Source organism: Micropterus dolomieu, linkage group LG06, assembly GCF_021292245.1.
Source record: "Micropterus dolomieu isolate WLL.071019.BEF.003 ecotype Adirondacks linkage group LG06, ASM2129224v1, whole genome shotgun sequence".
Classification (NCBI taxonomy): domain Eukaryota; kingdom Metazoa; phylum Chordata; class Actinopteri; order Centrarchiformes; family Centrarchidae; genus Micropterus; species Micropterus dolomieu.
This window is the reverse complement of record NC_060155.1, coordinates 18,394,325-18,412,057: the sequence shown is the minus strand read 5'-3', so window position 1 is coordinate 18,412,057 and position 17,733 is coordinate 18,394,325. Positions and strand designations below refer to the sequence as shown.

At 39.4% G+C, this 17,733-nt stretch overlaps 2 protein-coding genes across 6 annotated transcripts in view; both read left to right on the top strand.

Annotated features, from left to right (window-relative positions):
* Positions 1 to 6,722, top strand: part of LOC123973137 (receptor-type tyrosine-protein phosphatase S-like) — a 68,747-nt gene extending 62,025 nt beyond the window's left edge. For all 3 annotated transcript variants that reach the window (XM_046053030.1, XM_046053028.1, XM_046053029.1), the window contains 7 exons: positions 34 to 319; positions 1,059 to 1,237; positions 1,607 to 1,733; positions 1,842 to 1,967; positions 2,651 to 2,805; positions 2,962 to 3,097; positions 4,006 to 6,722. In XM_046053030.1, the coding sequence (XP_045908986.1) occupies positions 34 to 319; positions 1,059 to 1,237; positions 1,607 to 1,733; positions 1,842 to 1,967; positions 2,651 to 2,805; positions 2,962 to 3,097; positions 4,006 to 4,074 (1,078 nt within the window). In that variant the 3' untranslated portion in view covers positions 4,075 to 6,722. The remainder of the gene's footprint in view (positions 1 to 33; positions 320 to 1,058; positions 1,238 to 1,606; positions 1,734 to 1,841; positions 1,968 to 2,650; positions 2,806 to 2,961; positions 3,098 to 4,005) is intronic.
* A 3,215-nt stretch (positions 6,723 to 9,937) lies between these two features.
* On the top strand, positions 9,938 to 17,126 carry LOC123972741 (GRAM domain-containing protein 2B-like). 3 transcript variants are annotated; one of them, XR_006825465.1, is made up of 13 exons: positions 9,938 to 10,076; positions 10,631 to 10,771; positions 10,908 to 10,965; positions 12,511 to 12,583; positions 12,812 to 12,915; positions 13,336 to 13,422; positions 13,864 to 13,935; positions 14,034 to 14,084; positions 14,217 to 14,316; positions 14,534 to 14,629; positions 14,712 to 14,811; positions 15,377 to 15,560; positions 16,220 to 17,126. XR_006825465.1 is itself a non-coding variant. In XM_046052381.1 (13 exons), exons 1-13 carry the CDS (start codon positions 9,952 to 9,954, stop codon positions 16,233 to 16,235), a joined length of 1,095 nt encoding a protein of 364 aa, XP_045908337.1. In that variant the 5' UTR covers positions 9,938 to 9,951; the 3' UTR covers positions 16,236 to 17,126. The 3 variants fall into 3 exon arrangements, 2 of the variants coding, with proteins under 2 accessions (XP_045908337.1, XP_045908335.1); XM_046052381.1 differs by having other exon boundaries at positions 14,534 to 14,590; positions 15,377 to 15,487; XM_046052379.1 differs by having other exon boundaries at positions 15,377 to 15,487.
* The last annotated feature ends 607 nt before the right edge of the window (positions 17,127 to 17,733 follow it).

Genomic DNA, 17,733 nt, shown 5'->3' with positions numbered 1-17,733 from the left:
CTGATATCCTACTTATTCCTCTCCTTCTATTAGTGCTGGTGTTGGTCGCACCGGCTGTTTCATCGTCATCGATGCCATGCTGGAGCGCATTCGACATGAACGCACCGTGGACATATACGGTCATGTGACCCTGATGCGCTCACAGAGGAACTACATGGTGCAGACGGAGGACCAATACAGCTTCATCCACGAGGCCCTGTTGGAGGCTGTGGCCTGTGGGAACACTGAGGTGGCCGCCAGGAGTCTGTACTCTTACATGCAGAAGCTGTCCAAGGTGGAGACTGGGGAGCATGTCACCGGCATGGAGCTGGAGTTCAAGGTATGGGTGAGGGCAGGGGACAACATTTAAATTAATTGGTGTAGGAACAGAAAAGTGGTTCCACAAGTTTTTGGCCATGTCTACTTACAGTCCCTCGTTCTATGTTGCATTTGTCTAAGGTTGTGAGCAGTTTAACACAAGATTAATTTTCGCTTCTAAAATTGTTTCACTTAAATACTATTTAGAGCCCTGAAGATGTAAACCTACCTACCTACCTAAGAAAAAATACCCAGGAGATTAACAGTATTTTCCTAACAGGAAAATACTTTTTCTACTTTCCCATCTTGTTGGCATCATCTCACAAACCCTCTGATGTATTTTGCAACCCCATAATTTGGAACCACTAGAGTGTAGAATAACTAAACTAGCCAAGTACACTGCAAAAACTAAAATCTTAGTAAGATTAATTATCTTAATTGATGGCAAAATATACTTGTTTTTTGTCTGACAATATATTTCTTCTTACCAAGCGGCTTTTATGTTAGAGAATTTCACTTGTTTCAAGTTTTTTGGCCTTAAGTAGCAAGTGAAATTCTTGTTCTGTTGGCAGATAATTTTGCTTATTTTAAGTAAGATTTCCACCATTTTAATGCTTTTTTTTTTCTTGTTTTTGAGAGCTCAGTTTTTGCAGTGTAGTCTTAAATAACCCCACACTCTTGCACACAAAATCAGTTTTGGTTTTGGTCAAGGTAATACTATGAAGTTTAAAATAACATCACACATTTCTCTCTCCATCCAGCGACTGGCTAATACCAAAGCCCACACGTCCCGCTTTGTCACAGCCAACCTGCCTTGCAACAAATTCAAGAACCGACTGGTCAACATCATGCCCTATGAAACAACCCGCGTCTGCCTCCAGCCAATAAGAGGCCTGGAAGGCTCCGACTACATCAACGCCAGTTACATAGACGGATACAGGTATGTTTTCGTCCCAAAAACGCTAATATGACCTGACCCCCTCATCCTCTTATGATGGCTTGATGAGTGAATGGATTGGATAGGTTTTCACCATAGCGCTCTCACCTGTCACGTCCTGTCAGATCCGTCGTTACTGTATACATGTTCCCACTATTTGTCACGCTGCACGGCACTCGCTTCGGTCCCAGGGATGGACGCTGAAGCGCTTCTGATGATTCAGACATCCAGAGTGGTTGTACACACATGTTTTGACTGTTCCCATTCTTGCCTGAAGCCTGGCCCCTTTTCAGTCCTGATGCCTGACAGATGAAGAAACAGGGAGAATGAAGGGAGGAGGTGGCCTCATAATGTGTGTGTTTGTGCGTGTAGGCAGCAGAGAGGCTACATTGCCACCCAAGGTCCACTGGCTGAGACTACGGAGGATTTCTGGAGGATGCTGTGGGAACACAACTCCACTATAGTGGTCATGCTCACTAAACTGAGAGAAATGGGACGGGTAGGGATAATTTAAGTATACATGAACACACAATGTAATACAAATAACAGTTAATGTCACCCCTGTACACAAATTCATCAATACCTCTTTTCTGTTCTGCTCTCTCAGGAGAAGTGTCACCAGTACTGGCCCGCTGAGCGCTCAGCCAGGTACCAATACTTTGTGGTGGACCCCATGGCCGAGTACAACATGCCTCAGTACATCCTTCGGGAGTTCAAAGTTACTGATGCCAGGGTGGGTTCATGGTGTCTGTGTGTTAAAAAGATTTGTTCTCATGTTGTATGCAAACAGCAGTGTAACATCACACTCCTTGACTTTTCTGCTCTATTTCCAATCCATCAGTGCTGTTAGTAGGCAGTGGTGCAAAGCATGTCCTATCGACCTGTAGTGTGTGTTGGTTAGAGTGTGCTTCATATGTGAATGTGTGTAACAGAACAGGTTAGCATTATTGACAAGCAGCCCTATTACTCATTCAACCATACTGTCTCCAGATTACCTTGACAGCATACAGCGCATGCGTCGTGCACATATGTGCCAGTTATAGATAACTCCAGTTGAGCCTGTCCTGCACTGACGCCACATTGACAGATGCTCTATCGATCCCCATTAAAGAGGAGTCAGAGAGGCTGAGCAGAAGAAAAAAGATGTAATTGCCTTCTGAGTGGCTGACAAAAGCAGACATTCTGACGTTACAGCTTGAAGTTGACCACAGCCACTGATCCAGGGTCAGATAACAGTAATCATTAGAGAGGGAAAATAGATATTGCCTGGCAGGGTCTCACTCCTCAGTCGATACAAGAAGAAGCTCTGTAAATGGTCTTTTTGAAATAATCACCTCATACAAACAATAACTACACATTTCATGGGATATACTGTCTTCTTATATACCGATTCTTATCGTTGCCTCTCTCCTTCAGGATGGCCAATCACGGACAGTGCGTCAGTTCCAGTTCACTGATTGGCCAGAGCAAGGTGTGCCCAAATCTGGAGAGGGTTTCATCGATTTCATTGGCCAGGTGCACAAAACCAAGGAGCAGTTTGGCCAGGATGGACCAATCAGCGTTCACTGCAGGTAAGCAGTGGGGTTCGTCTAAGCAGCTTATGATGAAACTATTCATTGTTAATTAGAAGCACATTTATCTACATAATATGTGCAGTAGGTTGGTCAGAACAGAGCACATCCAAGATTGGGCACATTGTAAACAAAGGTTTTCCTTTGTGGTTTTAGTGCTGGCGTGGGACGGACAGGTGTCTTCATCACTCTGAGTATTGTCCTGGAGAGGATGCGTTACGAAGGGGCAGTGGACATATTCCAGACTGTCAAAATGCTGCGCACACAGAGACCAGCCATGGTGCAGACTGAGGTAAAGACTCAACAGCATGTGAGACTTATTCATTCACTCAACAGGGCAGAGATACAAGCAAGGAAAGCACTGGTAGAGCACACCATTGTTACTGCTTAAAGCAATATATTGATAAATCCAGTAATTTTCTTACTGTTTATATTTGGCAGTTCATCGATATTTTAAGCTATTTAGTTTCCGTAAGGAGGACATGTCTTACAAACATGCAAATTATCAGTAAAGAAAAAAAAACCAAGGCTTTAATAGTCTTCACCATACTTTTATATATTATGCCCTATATCTGTATGGGGCAACTGTGTGTACATGTGCATTCCTTAATCATGATTACTGTTTGACTGATTTTAATCTTCCCATATTTTTACAAAAGTTGAATTTAAATAAGTGAGTAAGAAACATTTTTATGTTTCAAGACTGCAAAAACAAATTTCCCTTTCGTTGATGTGACTGTCATGTATCGCCAAAACTTTAGCTTTCTGTGAGATAATTAAAACAGGCCTGCTATAATCTAAGTGACGGTGTGTTTTTCACCTAATCCAATGGGTTTTTAAATGTTTTGTTTAGATGAAGACATGAGGACATTTTTCCTCATACCATAAAGGAACATTTAATCCTTGGGTTTATCTGAAAAATTCAAAATCACCTGACTGAGACATGAAGATTAGAATAGATTTATTTGCCATTTGCACAGGTACAGAACAGTAAGGTACATTGAAAGGTACAAGAAGATAGATGTGACACAGCATTCCCTACATACAGAAAAGTCTCTGTTGCGTTGCAATTAGCATGATTCTAGTAGTAAAATGAGACTGAATAGATGTTGTGAGCAGTCAGCTGGGCCCATAAGTCCATGCCTGTCTAGCAACGATACATTTTTATTTATTTTTATCTCTCTTCTGTTTCTCACCCAGGATGAGTACCAGTTCTGCTATCAGGCTGCTCTTGAGTACCTGGGTAGCTTTGACCACTATGCAACGTAAACGAAGAGACGACCATCCCTAAATCTTTCTGCTTTGAGGTCCACAAACAAACCAACAAGTGAAGCAAGAGAAAGACGGCCTGAAATAACATGAACATTAAAGCTTTTTTTTGGGAGCAAGACTCAAAGATGAATTCAACACCAACAAGGACAAAAAGCAACAAGAAATCTGTGTCTAACAGCATCCACACTCATCAGGAGTTTCTCTGAGGAGCTGGTGGGTGTGGAGACTGTCCATGTGTAATCCATATACTTACCTCAGTGTTCCAGTGTGAAGGACATATATTACATGTGTGTTGTGGTCAGCTATCCCCAATATGAACCAGTGAAATACAAACGGCTTCTGAACAGGAATTATGATACTATATGTGTATAAAAAACAAAAACAAAAAAAAAATACAAAAAAAAACACAAAGAGCCTGGATATTTGCTGCACCCTAAATGGGCTTTTTATCCTCAACTTTGTATCTATTGGTTTGGTGTACTAAGGGGTTACAAAGTGCAAAGGTGAACATTTCTATGTGTCCGTGAGTCTATTTCAAAGGTGTCCACTGCTACCACAGGTGGTTCTGATTCTAGTTTAAAACAGACGCCTAGGTTATGCCTGGGCTGAAGCCTACAGTGTGGACTCACCACACTGAGGATTGATGGAGAAGCATGTGGATGCTCATTTACCTGATGAACAGTGCCAAGAGAAACCATGCAGCGTGAACATGAACTGTGGCCTACAAGGAGAGATGGCTCCCTCTTTTATCCAGCAAAACATAAAGTCAGACTAGAGACTAACACGCTGGCCAAGGATCAGTTCACACTCCCAAACCCTGTCCTCACTGAGTAACAGCTGGCCTCAGAACAGTGATTTAGAGCCCGTCATATCTTCACCTGGGCTGAGATTTGTAGTCCAGTACGTTCTTCATTCAAAAAAGCTTGCTTGCGGTTTGCTGTAGTCCTTGTCCATCCTCCAGCTCGGCTCCTCTTGATGTCAACCTCATTGTGTCAGTTCAGCAGTGGCTTACTGAAAAAGATGCTCAGCTCATTTCTGCAGGCATAATCTTTGTGTTTTTACTGTACGTCCTTGCCTTATGCTGACATATTTCTTGTTTTTTAACATGCTGCTTAATGTTCACGCGTTGTTTGCTAAACTTTTATTGTCATACAGTATCTGAAACTGAGGATGAAAGTTTGTTTCCTTATCATCTTCCTCCTCTGAAGCTAACCTACTTGAATTGCATCACTTTGCAGTTAAATCAGTCTATTATTATTATTATAATTATTATTATTATTATTATTATTATTATTATGTATTTAAGGCTACTGAAAGATAATGAGAGAAATCCCAAAAAACATTCAGCGCAAATGGTGAATTGCTCACTTTCAACAGTCCTCTCCCCTCACCCAACTGTGCCACCTCCATATGAACGCCATTAAAATTCTCTGCTCCTAAATCACACTGTACAGAACATCCCAACTTAACCGACTGGTGTTTCCCCTCTGTCCTCTCCAGTACAACTGCACAAGTCCTTGATATCGATATATATCTTTTTCTTTAATTTGACAAATAATCATGATTGGTCCCACGTGGTGATTGAAGAGCACATCAATGTTCCAGTGTATCAGACATCTGGGGCGATTTCACGGATTTTGTACATACGGTCTGTCATTGGAGTCCTATACAGTACGGTTACATACGTCTGAGCACAAGATATAACGTGGGATTGGATGTGATGTAGTTCTTATTGTTGCAAAAAAAAGCCTTATTGTTATTGTTCACTTTGTCATATTTATTTCATATGATTTTTTTAAAAGATATTTATTATTCTATTTTGTTACTTTTCATGTATGTTTTTAATTTATTTATTTGGGATATCTAGCAACTATAACCAATAAGCTGTTGTTCACTTGTTTCTTTGGCGAGCCAATGTTAACGTATGATATTGTCACTGTTTGTTTATTTTTAATGGTCAGTTTTGGTGCTTTTTTATTTGCTTTTGTTATTATAAAGTATGCCCTCTGTGTAGGGTGCTATTTGATACTGATTACTGATGTCCGACTAGTTAACTAGAGATGTACATTAGAGGCAGACCTAGATTAAGTTTACAGTGATGCCCTTTTGATCCCCTCCCTTACTCAACCTCTATAGCAAAGCATTGGTGCGATCAAAGCAACAGAGGTATGATCCACCCCGCCGTGATAGGTTTAAGGGCATCAGAGAAATTAGACATATAGAGCAGACTTGTTGGTGAAAACCTCAGATAAGCTGTTGGTATTTAGTTTGCTGGAAAGCACATGGTAGCAAGTGTATTTTTGACAGAGAATGGGTAAAGAATCGCCCAGCTACACACACGCACACACATACACAAACACACTCAAAAAGTTATTGTTTGAATCTAAAATTATTCTGATATGAAATTTATGTGTGGTGCAGAAGTGCTGACAGTGTGTGACATATATGAAATATGTTATTCCTTCTATTTCTAATGATTAATGTGTCAAGAGAACTATAAAAGGCATACACGAAACATAATATGAAACGTGTTGAGGGCCAGCTCTGATGACGCCATCCCCCTCACTTATGTACCTGTTCTTTCCTTTCAAATCATGGATGTAGATATTGTATCTTGACTTTGTATTAAAGGCAGGATGATTGGATATACAGCACAATGAGCTGCTTGGTTCCTGTGGGGGGTCTTTTGCCTTTTCTTTTTTGGTTATTCACTCCTTGTCCACTAGATGGGTCCAAAGAAACTCCAATCTGAAATGCACTCCTGTCGCTGCACCCAGTTTTCTCTAAATACACTACACAAAATTACACCTAGAAATTTATTTTGACCTTCTTTTCTGCAATCAGAGTGCACAAAGAATCCTCAGGGGGATTTTCTCCACAAAATTAAGTTGCATTCAGTTCTGCTGTAGCATTACAGTAATACAGGACAGAGGCAGGATCATACCACATTCATATCATATGGGATGGATGGTAGAGATGGGAAAGGTTCCCATGTTAACAACAGTCATGTAAGGATTAAAACACTGTGATACATTCAATATAAATCCCTATTTGGTTTTAATTACGATGAACAACAGAATTTGGCGAGGAAAAACTGGAAACATTGGGGGAACAACTAGCTCAGCTAAGCTGTGTCCAAAGGTAACTAAATTAGCCACATAACCACCTGTAAAACCACAACATGCCACTTTGGTTTTTATATGGATTAAACAAACAAAATATAATGTAAGCTATAAAAGGTGATTGCTGGCGCTAGCTTTATATTTAGCATACAGACATCTACCTTTTGGCAAGAAAGCAAACTGGTATTTTCAACAGAAAGTCAAACTATTCCTTAAAGGTTCACTCATTAGCTTTAAGTTTTAGTTTTATGATTTGATATGAAATGTTTGCAGTCTGTTCGATCACTGTTTGAACACTGCTCACACGTATAGCTATAGGAACAGGGAAGGGAGGATAACTTTATTCAAAGACAGGAATGTTGCTCCTATTGTCACTGATAGCGTGTGTTTTTAGTAGAGGGAGATATAATCAGCTGTAATGCACTAATGAAGAAACTCACTCTGGATCCATCTGATCTTAGCATAGCTACCACATGCAAGATATAGAAGATATAGAATAGACCTTTGCCTGAGTAAAGTTCACGTACAGCATGTCAGCGCGTGCTCCTCATTGTTTCTGTCTATTGATAAGAAGAGCTGCCACACCTGACAAGTAGCCTGCTATGTGTCTCTTATCGCTGAAGACTGAATGTGACTGCAGTATTTCCTTCTTGAGACGTGTTGAGACAGGGCCAGTAACTTCACACCTTTAACTGTAGTTAATAATGAAATCAATCTCACTCACCTATATGAGGAAGTGTTTATTCACACAAAGGCAAGTCCCAAAAGTCATTGTGACACTGAACTGCTATTACTCCAAACACCTTCTGAGCACTAAACATAATTATCTGAAATGCTGGCATCAGTGTGTATTGTGCCACACATGTGCATTATGTGAAGTTCAATTCATCATGTCAATACAAAAATTAACCCTGAAGAACTGACAGTAGTTCTGCAAGGCTAATTCATTATTGTATGTGTGAGGTTAGAATTAACATTTTAAAAAATTCCCATCACTAATCTACACTGCTCTCTTTTTATGTACAGGACACAAACACAAATAAAGTGACTATAGATTGATTATAAGCTTTTGAAATCGCATCGGTGCCTTCAATTATTCTGAAAAGCAAGCACAACGAGATAATGAGAACAAGATTATAAAACGTTACTAAAAAATGTTTTCTGGGGTTAAACACTTCCTGTACCTGAAAAGGCAGCACATTTGCATTTTTCATTTGGATCGCGAATATAGATTAGTGATGCGTGTTGTTACATCTGGCACAATATTTGAACTAAAACTATTATTATTGTGGAAAGTACCAGCACTCAAAACTCATTAGGCCTACCAATTGGCAACACTGACTTATTCAGAGGTTACTGAAGTCTTTGTTTCAAATCGGAATACATGGACATGGGGCAGCACAGCACTCTGAGCTACATGTAGAGGCAAAGGTGTAGGAAAGGTGAGGGTATGGGGGAAGGATGAGAGCCAACATTTGGAATGACACCTGTGGTGTCACAGTGTAGGCAGCTGGACAAAAAAAATCACCCAACCTGAGTAGCCTTTCATATACTATACAAAATGAAAATTACTTCTATCTGAATAACCTCTGACATGGTGGTGTTTTTATACTGCACAGTATAGTACTACCCAAGGTTTACATACAGTGACTGTGCCTATGAACACATCACAGCATAAAAAGAAAGTGTTTTCCCATATATAATAGAAAATGCAATTATGTACACTTCATTATTTATTATTTTCTTTTATTGAACTCAAAGACCAAAATTAAGAGATTTCTAAATTTCAAATATATATTTTCTATAGGATTTTTTTTTCACAGCAGACATGTCATAGAAGTGACACGTAACTAATAACATAAACAATGGCACAGTTTATTTCAATGTCAAGGTAAGCCATCATTAATTGGATAACTTATAATTGTGCTTTTCCTGCTGTGACATGTCAATGTCTTCCTAGAAAAGGGCTTTTTGTATTCACAGTTTGTGACAACATAATTATATAGAACTGTAAGATGATCAGGTCATGGTAGCAGAAATCACAACATAAAAATGATTCACAATATTGCGTGTGAGCTTATCCTACAGTTAGACCCAACTGTATTTGATGCAGTATGTGCTGCATTTTGTTTACTTGGCACATGTGCAGTGAAATTCAGAGTTGCATACCATAAGGGTGTGCTAAAAGACTAGTGTGCAGTAAATTATGATGATTAGACTAAGAATAAAGAAGTAAAAGTATGTATATAAAGTATTTTTTTCTTTTTTTTCTTTTTTCTTTTTTGTACATTTTTGATGTAGCTTGTCTTTAAAAGCTATAAGAATTTTGAATGTAATGTTTGTGGAGCTTTACATAGTATGTCTGTTCTTTTTTACAGTTAGGAAGGCTACAATGACAAAATCTGTGTAAAGCTTTTTATCGATTTAAACTGTCGTGCCATGCAGGGTGAGCAGGTTGGGCGGCAGCAGACGGTATGACAGGCTTATTGTCTCAAACGCAGGAGGGCTTTTTCTACATACCTGTGTAGATATTACTACCCACAGCGAATGATGCCACGAGGAGCAGACGCTGTGCGGACAATGTGGTCTGTTCACCTGCTTCCCCTGATTGGTTCGCTCTTAGTGAAAATCTCCACCTCTTACATGTGATTGGTTGACTTAACAATAAGAAGCCAATTCTGAAAGTACTCTATGCTATTTTTTTGCCTTCAGACTTAGTTTAAGGAGGATTCAGGATATCGACTTGCACTGCATGTCTGAAAGTGTGAGTGTTCGTGTGTGTTTGTGTGTGTGCACGTGTAGTGAGTGCATGAGTTGGAAGTGTGTATTTTGCATCATGAGCCTCAAAAACAGGAGATTCTCACTGGACAGTTCTGTGTGAGTATACATATTTTACTGTCCTTTTTACCCTCTGTGTTGCTTTTTTTTACGTCCTACATTAGATTTTGTTTAAATTGGACAACAATATTCATCTTTTACAGCTGACCAACACTGTAAATAAGTCACTCCAAGCAGCAGGTGTGCACAATGCTCTTGTTGTGTCGCAGTTTTTGTAGCCGCTGGTTAAGTGAAACCAGGCTGTTGTCCAGAGACTGCAGACTAAACACATATATTTTATTTTAATATATTTTGTTGATGCCTTGTGTAAGACATTTTTTGTGTCTTTGAATGAACTACATTAATCTCTGTGGAAAACCAGACTCGATGAAAAACACTGATAGTGAAGATAATGAGAGATTTACCATCAGCATGCAGAAGTTGTTTTCATCCACTCTGTGAGCTCTGAAATCTAACACATTTCCTGATGTTCCCTCTCCGTAGTGTCCATTTATCTTTGAGATTTTTTTATTTTATGTTGTTCTATACCTTTCCCACCTGTCTCGGTCAAATAAAAGCTGGCTCATCAGTCTGACATTCATCTCTTGGGACAGCTCTCCAGATGGAGTTGGGCCCCTTGGTGGAAAAACAGGCAGCGACAGGTTTAGTAGTAAGAAATCTAGAAAGAGTTTGGACGATGCCCGACTGGAGAGTCATCAGCTAAGTCACAGCCTCAACTCCAACATTTCCCTCAGGTAAACTACACTGAGATTAAGAAAAAAATGAGTAGGAGGAGGCTTAAAACTTTAAACTTGTACCTAGACAAAGTCCTGATAACATCCTTATCTCATTTGTGTTAGTGTGATGCATTTGTCTTCTTTGCATCCTCAGGGAGCAGTCCATAGCAGAGGAGACCCTTCAGCGATCAAATGGGCTCATCAACAATAATGTTAGTCCTGCTCCTTCCTGTTCCCTGCAACACTTATCTATTATCATATTTTCTGTGCAGCACAGGGCTATTAATTAAATCAATATCTTTTATACCGTAAAACTTTGAATAATGGCCCAGGCTTTTAATTGCTAAAATCACTGATTTGACCCTGCCTTTATTTGAGACAGGCGTCCCATATAGGCCTTTAATTCCTTTTGCACAAAACTGAAACTACTATGAAACAGTTTATTTATTTCAAACAGAATAATACTTCATAAAAAAATACTTTATAAAAAAGTATCAAATAATATCAAATAGGCCTACACGTCATTCATTTGATGTAGGTCCGACAGACAGCCAGTACGCTTTTATTCTAAAGTAACATCAGACAACAACATGGTCCAGGATGAGAGAAGTTAGCAGACAGAGAGCGATGGACTTCACATGACAGGATTCACAACTTGGATTAATTTTTATGAAAAACTGTTTTGATTCCTTTGACCAGTGGACCCTTACAGACTAAAGGAATATAAATATTCAAGGAATGGACTAATTCGGACTTAACGAGCGCTTCAAAGGTAACGGCAGTCATCACTTTTTTTCCTTTCCTCTCCTGTACCAGGCAGGTTACACCGGTGGGCTAAATCTAAATCTATAAGAACTAGAGCTTGTTGTTTCCCTTAAGTGAACTGAACGATTGAATTGTGGAGAATCTAACTGATCTAAGGATGTGTAAGCATGTCCATACTGACATATAGATCATATGTGAAAACATTAATATTTGTATTAAAGATCAAGCAGCTTAGAAGCAGCTAATGCATACCCCGCGTTTAAGAGGTTTTATACATCCAAAGAACTTCTATAAAAATTTGACCAGGCGTTAAATTGAGGCAGGCATTTATTTTTTCAAAATGTGTTCCCACACCAGGCCAGTAAACGGGGTAGGCGGGTATTTGGGACTCTATTAATTGAAGTTTTACGGTAATAACAATGTAATAAATTACATGACAATGTGAAAATATGACAGTGTGAGAGGGGTCACTTGAACTTACCGAGAATTAGCACCTGAATCAGCAGCTCTCCTCAGGTTTAAGAAGCTTTATGGTGAGTCGCAGCTCATTGCTTAGCTGTCCAGCCTGCAACTTTTTAGTTTCACTTTTAGTTTACTATTAGTTCACTATCCCCGCTCTCATGGGGTCGTTTCAGCCACAGCAGCAGCCAGCTGTTTTCACCAAAAAAGCCTCTAAAATCCAGCAGACAGACACAGTTGGAGACCACCTTGTGAGCGCTGTGAAGCAATTAGCAGCTTAGGCGCCAGATATTTACCTCAGAAGGTGGTAGAGAGCAAAGCCACAGTTAAAGAGAATGAATATTGGACACGTTTGCCAACAAGTTGATATGTCAATGTTCACAGTTCACAGTTTCTGGTGCCCCCAAGTGGCCAAAAAATCTGTTATGGCAGGTTTAAAGTCAATTATTTCAGATAACAAACACCGAACCTGCTTCTTGTGTACTCCAAAACAGTTGAGTATTTTTGAACACTTCTCTTTTTTCCCCTTAAAGAGCTTCCTGAAGCACAACAAAACCTTCCACAAGCTGTTTCAAGAGATTCCTGAGGGGGAGAACCTGATACACTGTGAGTTGAGCTGAAGTCCAGAGTCACTTATTCATAGGTATTGATTATGGAAATGACATCCCATTGTGTCCTTTTTTTCACTTTGTCTGATTAAGTGCTGCCTAATACTTTGTTTGCCAAATGCTCCGCAGTGAAGGAGAAGTTGAAACTTCTGGGTGGGGGTTTAAATTAGAGAAACACCTACCTCACAACTTCAAATTGAGCATGTTATGTGTGTCTCCACTGTAGCATTCACCTGTGCCTTGCAGAAAGAGGTGCTGTATCATGGGAAACTCTTTGTTTCTGAGAACCATGTGTGTTTCCACTCATCCGTGCTGCTCAAAGATACCAAGGTAACACACTCAGACGCCTTGAGGTGACAGTTAATTCATCTGACAAAATGATTTAACACTGAAATGACAGCTGTGGCACTGCTTCGGCTTTCTTAGATTCAACATCCCATTTCAGGCCAGTTAGACTAATATGGAGTAACTTTAGCAGCAGAACAGACATTTAAGTGTACATGTCCCAGAAGCTGTAAAGGAGCAGTCAACATTAACATTAGCTATCCTGGGAATTCACCTTCATCTCCAGAGGTCAGGCTTTATTTTATTTTAGGATAGAGAATAAGATCACAAGCTGGTTCTTTACCTTGGTTCTCCATGTTTCAGGTCACACTGAGAATGTTCTATAAGTGTAATATGACTGTAATTTTCTATTCAGGGCTGTGATGGCATCAAAAAATGAACAAGTATTTTGTCAACATGCTGCAGGTGGTGATTCCTGCTTCCAGCGTCAGGGACGTGAAGAAATACAACTCAGCTTTGTCCATGTTGTCCATTCAAACTGTTGGAGAGAAGGTCAGACTATGCACTTACATATTGCTCTTTATTATCTTTGTTCTGTTATTTTGCTTCACTTTCTGTGCTGAGTGCTTTGGATTGTGATTTTGACATATGGATTTACAGTATAATTCTGCAGTTAAACTTGAATGCCTACATAATCCGGATCCAAAGGTACTCGGTGATGTGGTAAAACCTCTTGGGGTTTGTGGCTCAGAAACATGGCACACACCTTATTGAACTCCTCGACTCGCATTGACTCGCATTAATTGACTCGCATATGTCGAGTGGTTTTAGTGTTAACTACAAATCAATAAAAGGAAAGATGGAAACTGAGATAGTCCTGTGAAAATGACAAGCCAAGACAAATTAAAATTAACATCCTTAACATTGAACATACACATGGTTTGTTTTGTGCTGGATTAACCCTTTCTCTGACCTCTTTTCTTTCTCTTTTAGTACTCATTTGTGTCTTTGAGGCACCGTGAGATGTGTTACAAACTCCTCCAAACTGTCTCTTTACATGAACAGGTATGTGCTCCACTAATTTGCATGCACATAAAGGCATCCTCTCTTAAACAAAGGCCATGTTCAGTTTAAACCGATGTTTATGTGTTTGTCTCGAATAGGTGGAGAGCAGCACTCATCCCTCATCTGAGAATGAAGCTGATCATGACTTGGTAGGTTTGCCGCTTGTCTAACTCAACCAAACCAGGAATTTCAGTTCCATCTGGTCATAGTTGAGGGAATATGAATGGATAATTTGAGATGAGAATGACTTTTACCTTCAGCGTGCCTCTCCTTGTCTACAGGGCTCCAGTTATTCGAGTTTGGAGGACTGCGCAGATCATGATCTGAGCAGACAGCAGAACATTTTTCTTGATAACGGCTTTCCTCAGATGTCCAGTGAAGGTGAGATAAAGATGACAGAGGAAAAGAGAAACGTGTAATGGAGTAATCATCACCAGCTAATACATAATAATTGTGTTGTTTGGCTCTTGTACCAGCAGAAGACAATTTTTCATAATGATTTCAGTTTTGAAATGGCACTTTTTCTAATTGAGAAAAAACAAATACTCAACATTTTACCGCTAAACTGATACATCTTAATAATGACACTGTTTTCCAGGTCCTACGAGAAGCAATTCCACCCGTCAAAACAGCTTAATAGATGAAGAGAACAGAGGTGTGTGTGTAAGAGCTCACAAACAGATGTGCCCATATGGTAATATCTATCTATTGTTACCAATATGGAATAGAGGAAATGTGTCATTATACAATAACATGATGTTTTTTCTCTCAACCAGCTGAATCATGGCTTCGGAGAATCACTGAGAATGTTGCGCCGCTCTACTTCCTCAGAGAAATAAGGAATCTCAGCGTTCTCTTCTACATCTACATGATGCTGTGAGTTTAATCATTGCAAATGAGTAGTGTTACGTTTTATACTTGCATGACTTTTAATTATAATTAAGTAGTTTTGTGTTGTGGATTTACTTATTTTACTGAAGTGAATAATCTGAATACTTCTTCCACCGCTGTCTGTCACTCCGCTGTTGGTACACAGGTGTACATCTGACCAATTACTGTGTAAAACACGTAAATGGGAATAGGTTGTAAGACAACCCGCCCCCCAGGAAGTTAGACACGGATGTTAAAGCATGAGAGACTTTCACAGAGTACTAAAGAGTACTAAAAATTAATCTCACTGCTTTGTGCGTAATTGTTCTACGAATTGTATGGTTAGAGGCACGTGTTGGTATGTTGACTTTCTGGATTGGCTGGAAGCTGGCAAGGAAAGAAGTATCTAATCTCTGAGATGCGGTTATAGAAATGTTATCGCAGAATGTTCACTTGTTGTTATGACAGTATGTACCCATCTTAGGCCGTCTGTTCACCTTTATATTCATTTAGCACAACGCACTTTCTCTTTGTGAAAGCAACAGCATTCAGATCATTTTTGTGTTTGTAGGATGACATTGCTCCTCTTGGTGGCTGTCTACATCGGGCTGAGGATCACAGCACTGGAGGAGCAGCTGAACTCTTTGGGAGCCCTGACTGAGTTGTCTTTGCACAACGGAGAGTGAGTTGATGCATAAAGAAAAAAGGGAGCCTGTCAGGAGAAAGACACAAGAGGAAGTCTGATGGGAATAAAAGTGAGATGGCTCAAACCTGTTTTGGCGACTTAAAAAAAAACAATTACGTGCAGATAAGACATGTTAAGAGTAGTTCTACAGGTTAGACAGCAACGTGAAAGATCACCGATTACATTCCATGATGAGATGATGCTTTGCACTGGTTTTTCTCAACAGTTGTGAAATACTAAATGAATACTAAATTTCTTAAAGATTAAGGTTATAAAGACATGAATTTAGCATGTGATTACTTAAATAATGTGCATTTCATGCTACTTTTAACTTCTATTCCATCACATTTCAGAGGGAAATATTGTACTTTTTACCCCACTACATTTCTACAGAGCTATAGATACCCTAAAGATTAAAAGTTTACATACAAATAATGTGATTAACATAAAATATGATGCATTGTTAAATATTAAATTAGCCAACAGTATGTAAAGTACTTCAAATTAGCTCTGCTTCGAGCTACACATACACTAAAATTCTACTTATTAATACATCTACTGTATAATTAGAGCCATTCTAATTATACAGTAGATGCCAAAAAAAAGACTAAGTATATTTAGCAAATAAATTTCTGGTGTTAAGACGTGTACTTTTATTTTCACATTATGGTGCTTAAGTACATCCTCCACCACTGACCTCTACTCATGCTGTTTCCTCTTCTTTTGCAGGTACCAAGAAACATAGCCAGTGGCAAGGGACTGTGACAAACAAATCCTGCAATGCACCACTCTATTAAGATCCTGCTGTACATTGATCCCTGTCTAGACAGGCTCCCAAAAGCATCTTAGCAGTGAGACTATTGGCCTACGTCTTTCAGTGAAAGTTTTTTTTGTAAAAACAAATGTACAATATTTTGCACAAACATGTTCACAGTAAAAATTAACCTTCCGTGTTAGCGCCACGTCTACAGATGATGCAAGTCAGCAATAAGATGCTTTTGGGATGTCTGAACCAGGCCACCATGTGGTGAACTACATGGATGACTGAGTGTGTTGGCAGAGAAGCACCCCGACAATATTTCTGTTAGGAGTGCACTCATTCTCTGCTGATAGGAAAAAAATTCATGCGAGGATCTCCTGCATTGAGCCATATGGAGGCAGCCTGTTGAAGCCAGGTTTATTTCCTGGCAGGTGAACAGCTGAGCTCAGCTAGCGGAGGTTGCAGGAGTCTTGGCCATCTTGGATCAACACATCCTGCCACAATTGACAACACACCGGAGTCACTATTAACAAGAATATGAAAAAATGTGAATGACAATAATCAGCCAGCAGAGGGCAGTCACCCCCATTAAACTTCACTGTTACAAGAGACAGAAAGGCAGGAGTTCACTTCTTCAAAATGCAAATTGTACAACACTTTTGCTAGTGCCCTTTTGTCACACCTGTTAACAGAGAATTTTTGACATCCAGTGTTCATACACTTTTTGGCGATATGATTTTCATCACTTTAAACCATTTTTATGACAAAACATTGTGAATTTTGTGTAAATATTAATGTGTCAAAAACGCCTGTGGTGATGCTTCAGTAATTGTATGTCTGCTCTAATATTGTTTAAATAAAAATATACACAGGTCATTTTAACTCTGATATTCATTAAGCTATTTATGTGGTATTTCTGATTTTCCAAAATTATTGTAGGTCTGGAAAACATATCCACGATTGTTATAACGGTACAAAACCTGAGCACTATCTGCATGTATGAATTCCAGCTAATCATGGGGATGAGACTGTTATATACAGTGGGTACGGAAAGTATTCAGACCCCTTTAAATTTTTCACTCTTTGTTTCATTGCAGCCATTTTCCAAAAATCAAAAAAGTTCATTTTATTTCTCAGTAATGTACACTCAGCACCCCATCTTGACAGAAAAAAACAGAAATGTAGAAATTTTTGCAAATTTATTAAAAAAGAAAAACTGAAATATCACAAGTATTCAGACCCTTTGCCGTGACACTCATATTTAACTCAGGTGCTGTCTATTTCTTCTGATCATCCTTGAGATGGTTCTACACCTTCATTTGAGTCCAGCTGTGTTTGATTATACTGATTGGACTTGATTAGGAAAGCCACACACCTGTCTATATAAGACCTTACAGCTCACAGTGCATGTCAGAGCAAATGAGAATCATGAGGTCAAAGGAACTGCCTGAAGAGCTCAGAGACAGAATTGTGGCAAGGCACA

Coding starts and splice junctions, on each gene's coding strand:
- LOC123972741 (XM_046052379.1), top strand. CDS start 9,952: ATGTCTGAAAGTGTGAGTGTTCGTGTGTGTTTGTGTGTGTGCACGTGT. Junction 10,772..10,907: donor AACTCCAACATTTCCCTCAG/GTAAACTACACT, acceptor TTGCATCCTCAG/GGAGCAGTCCATAGCAGAGG. Junction 14,630..14,711: donor CAAACAGATGTGCCCATATG/GTAATATCTATC, acceptor TCTCTCAACCAG/CTGAATCATGGCTTCGGAGA.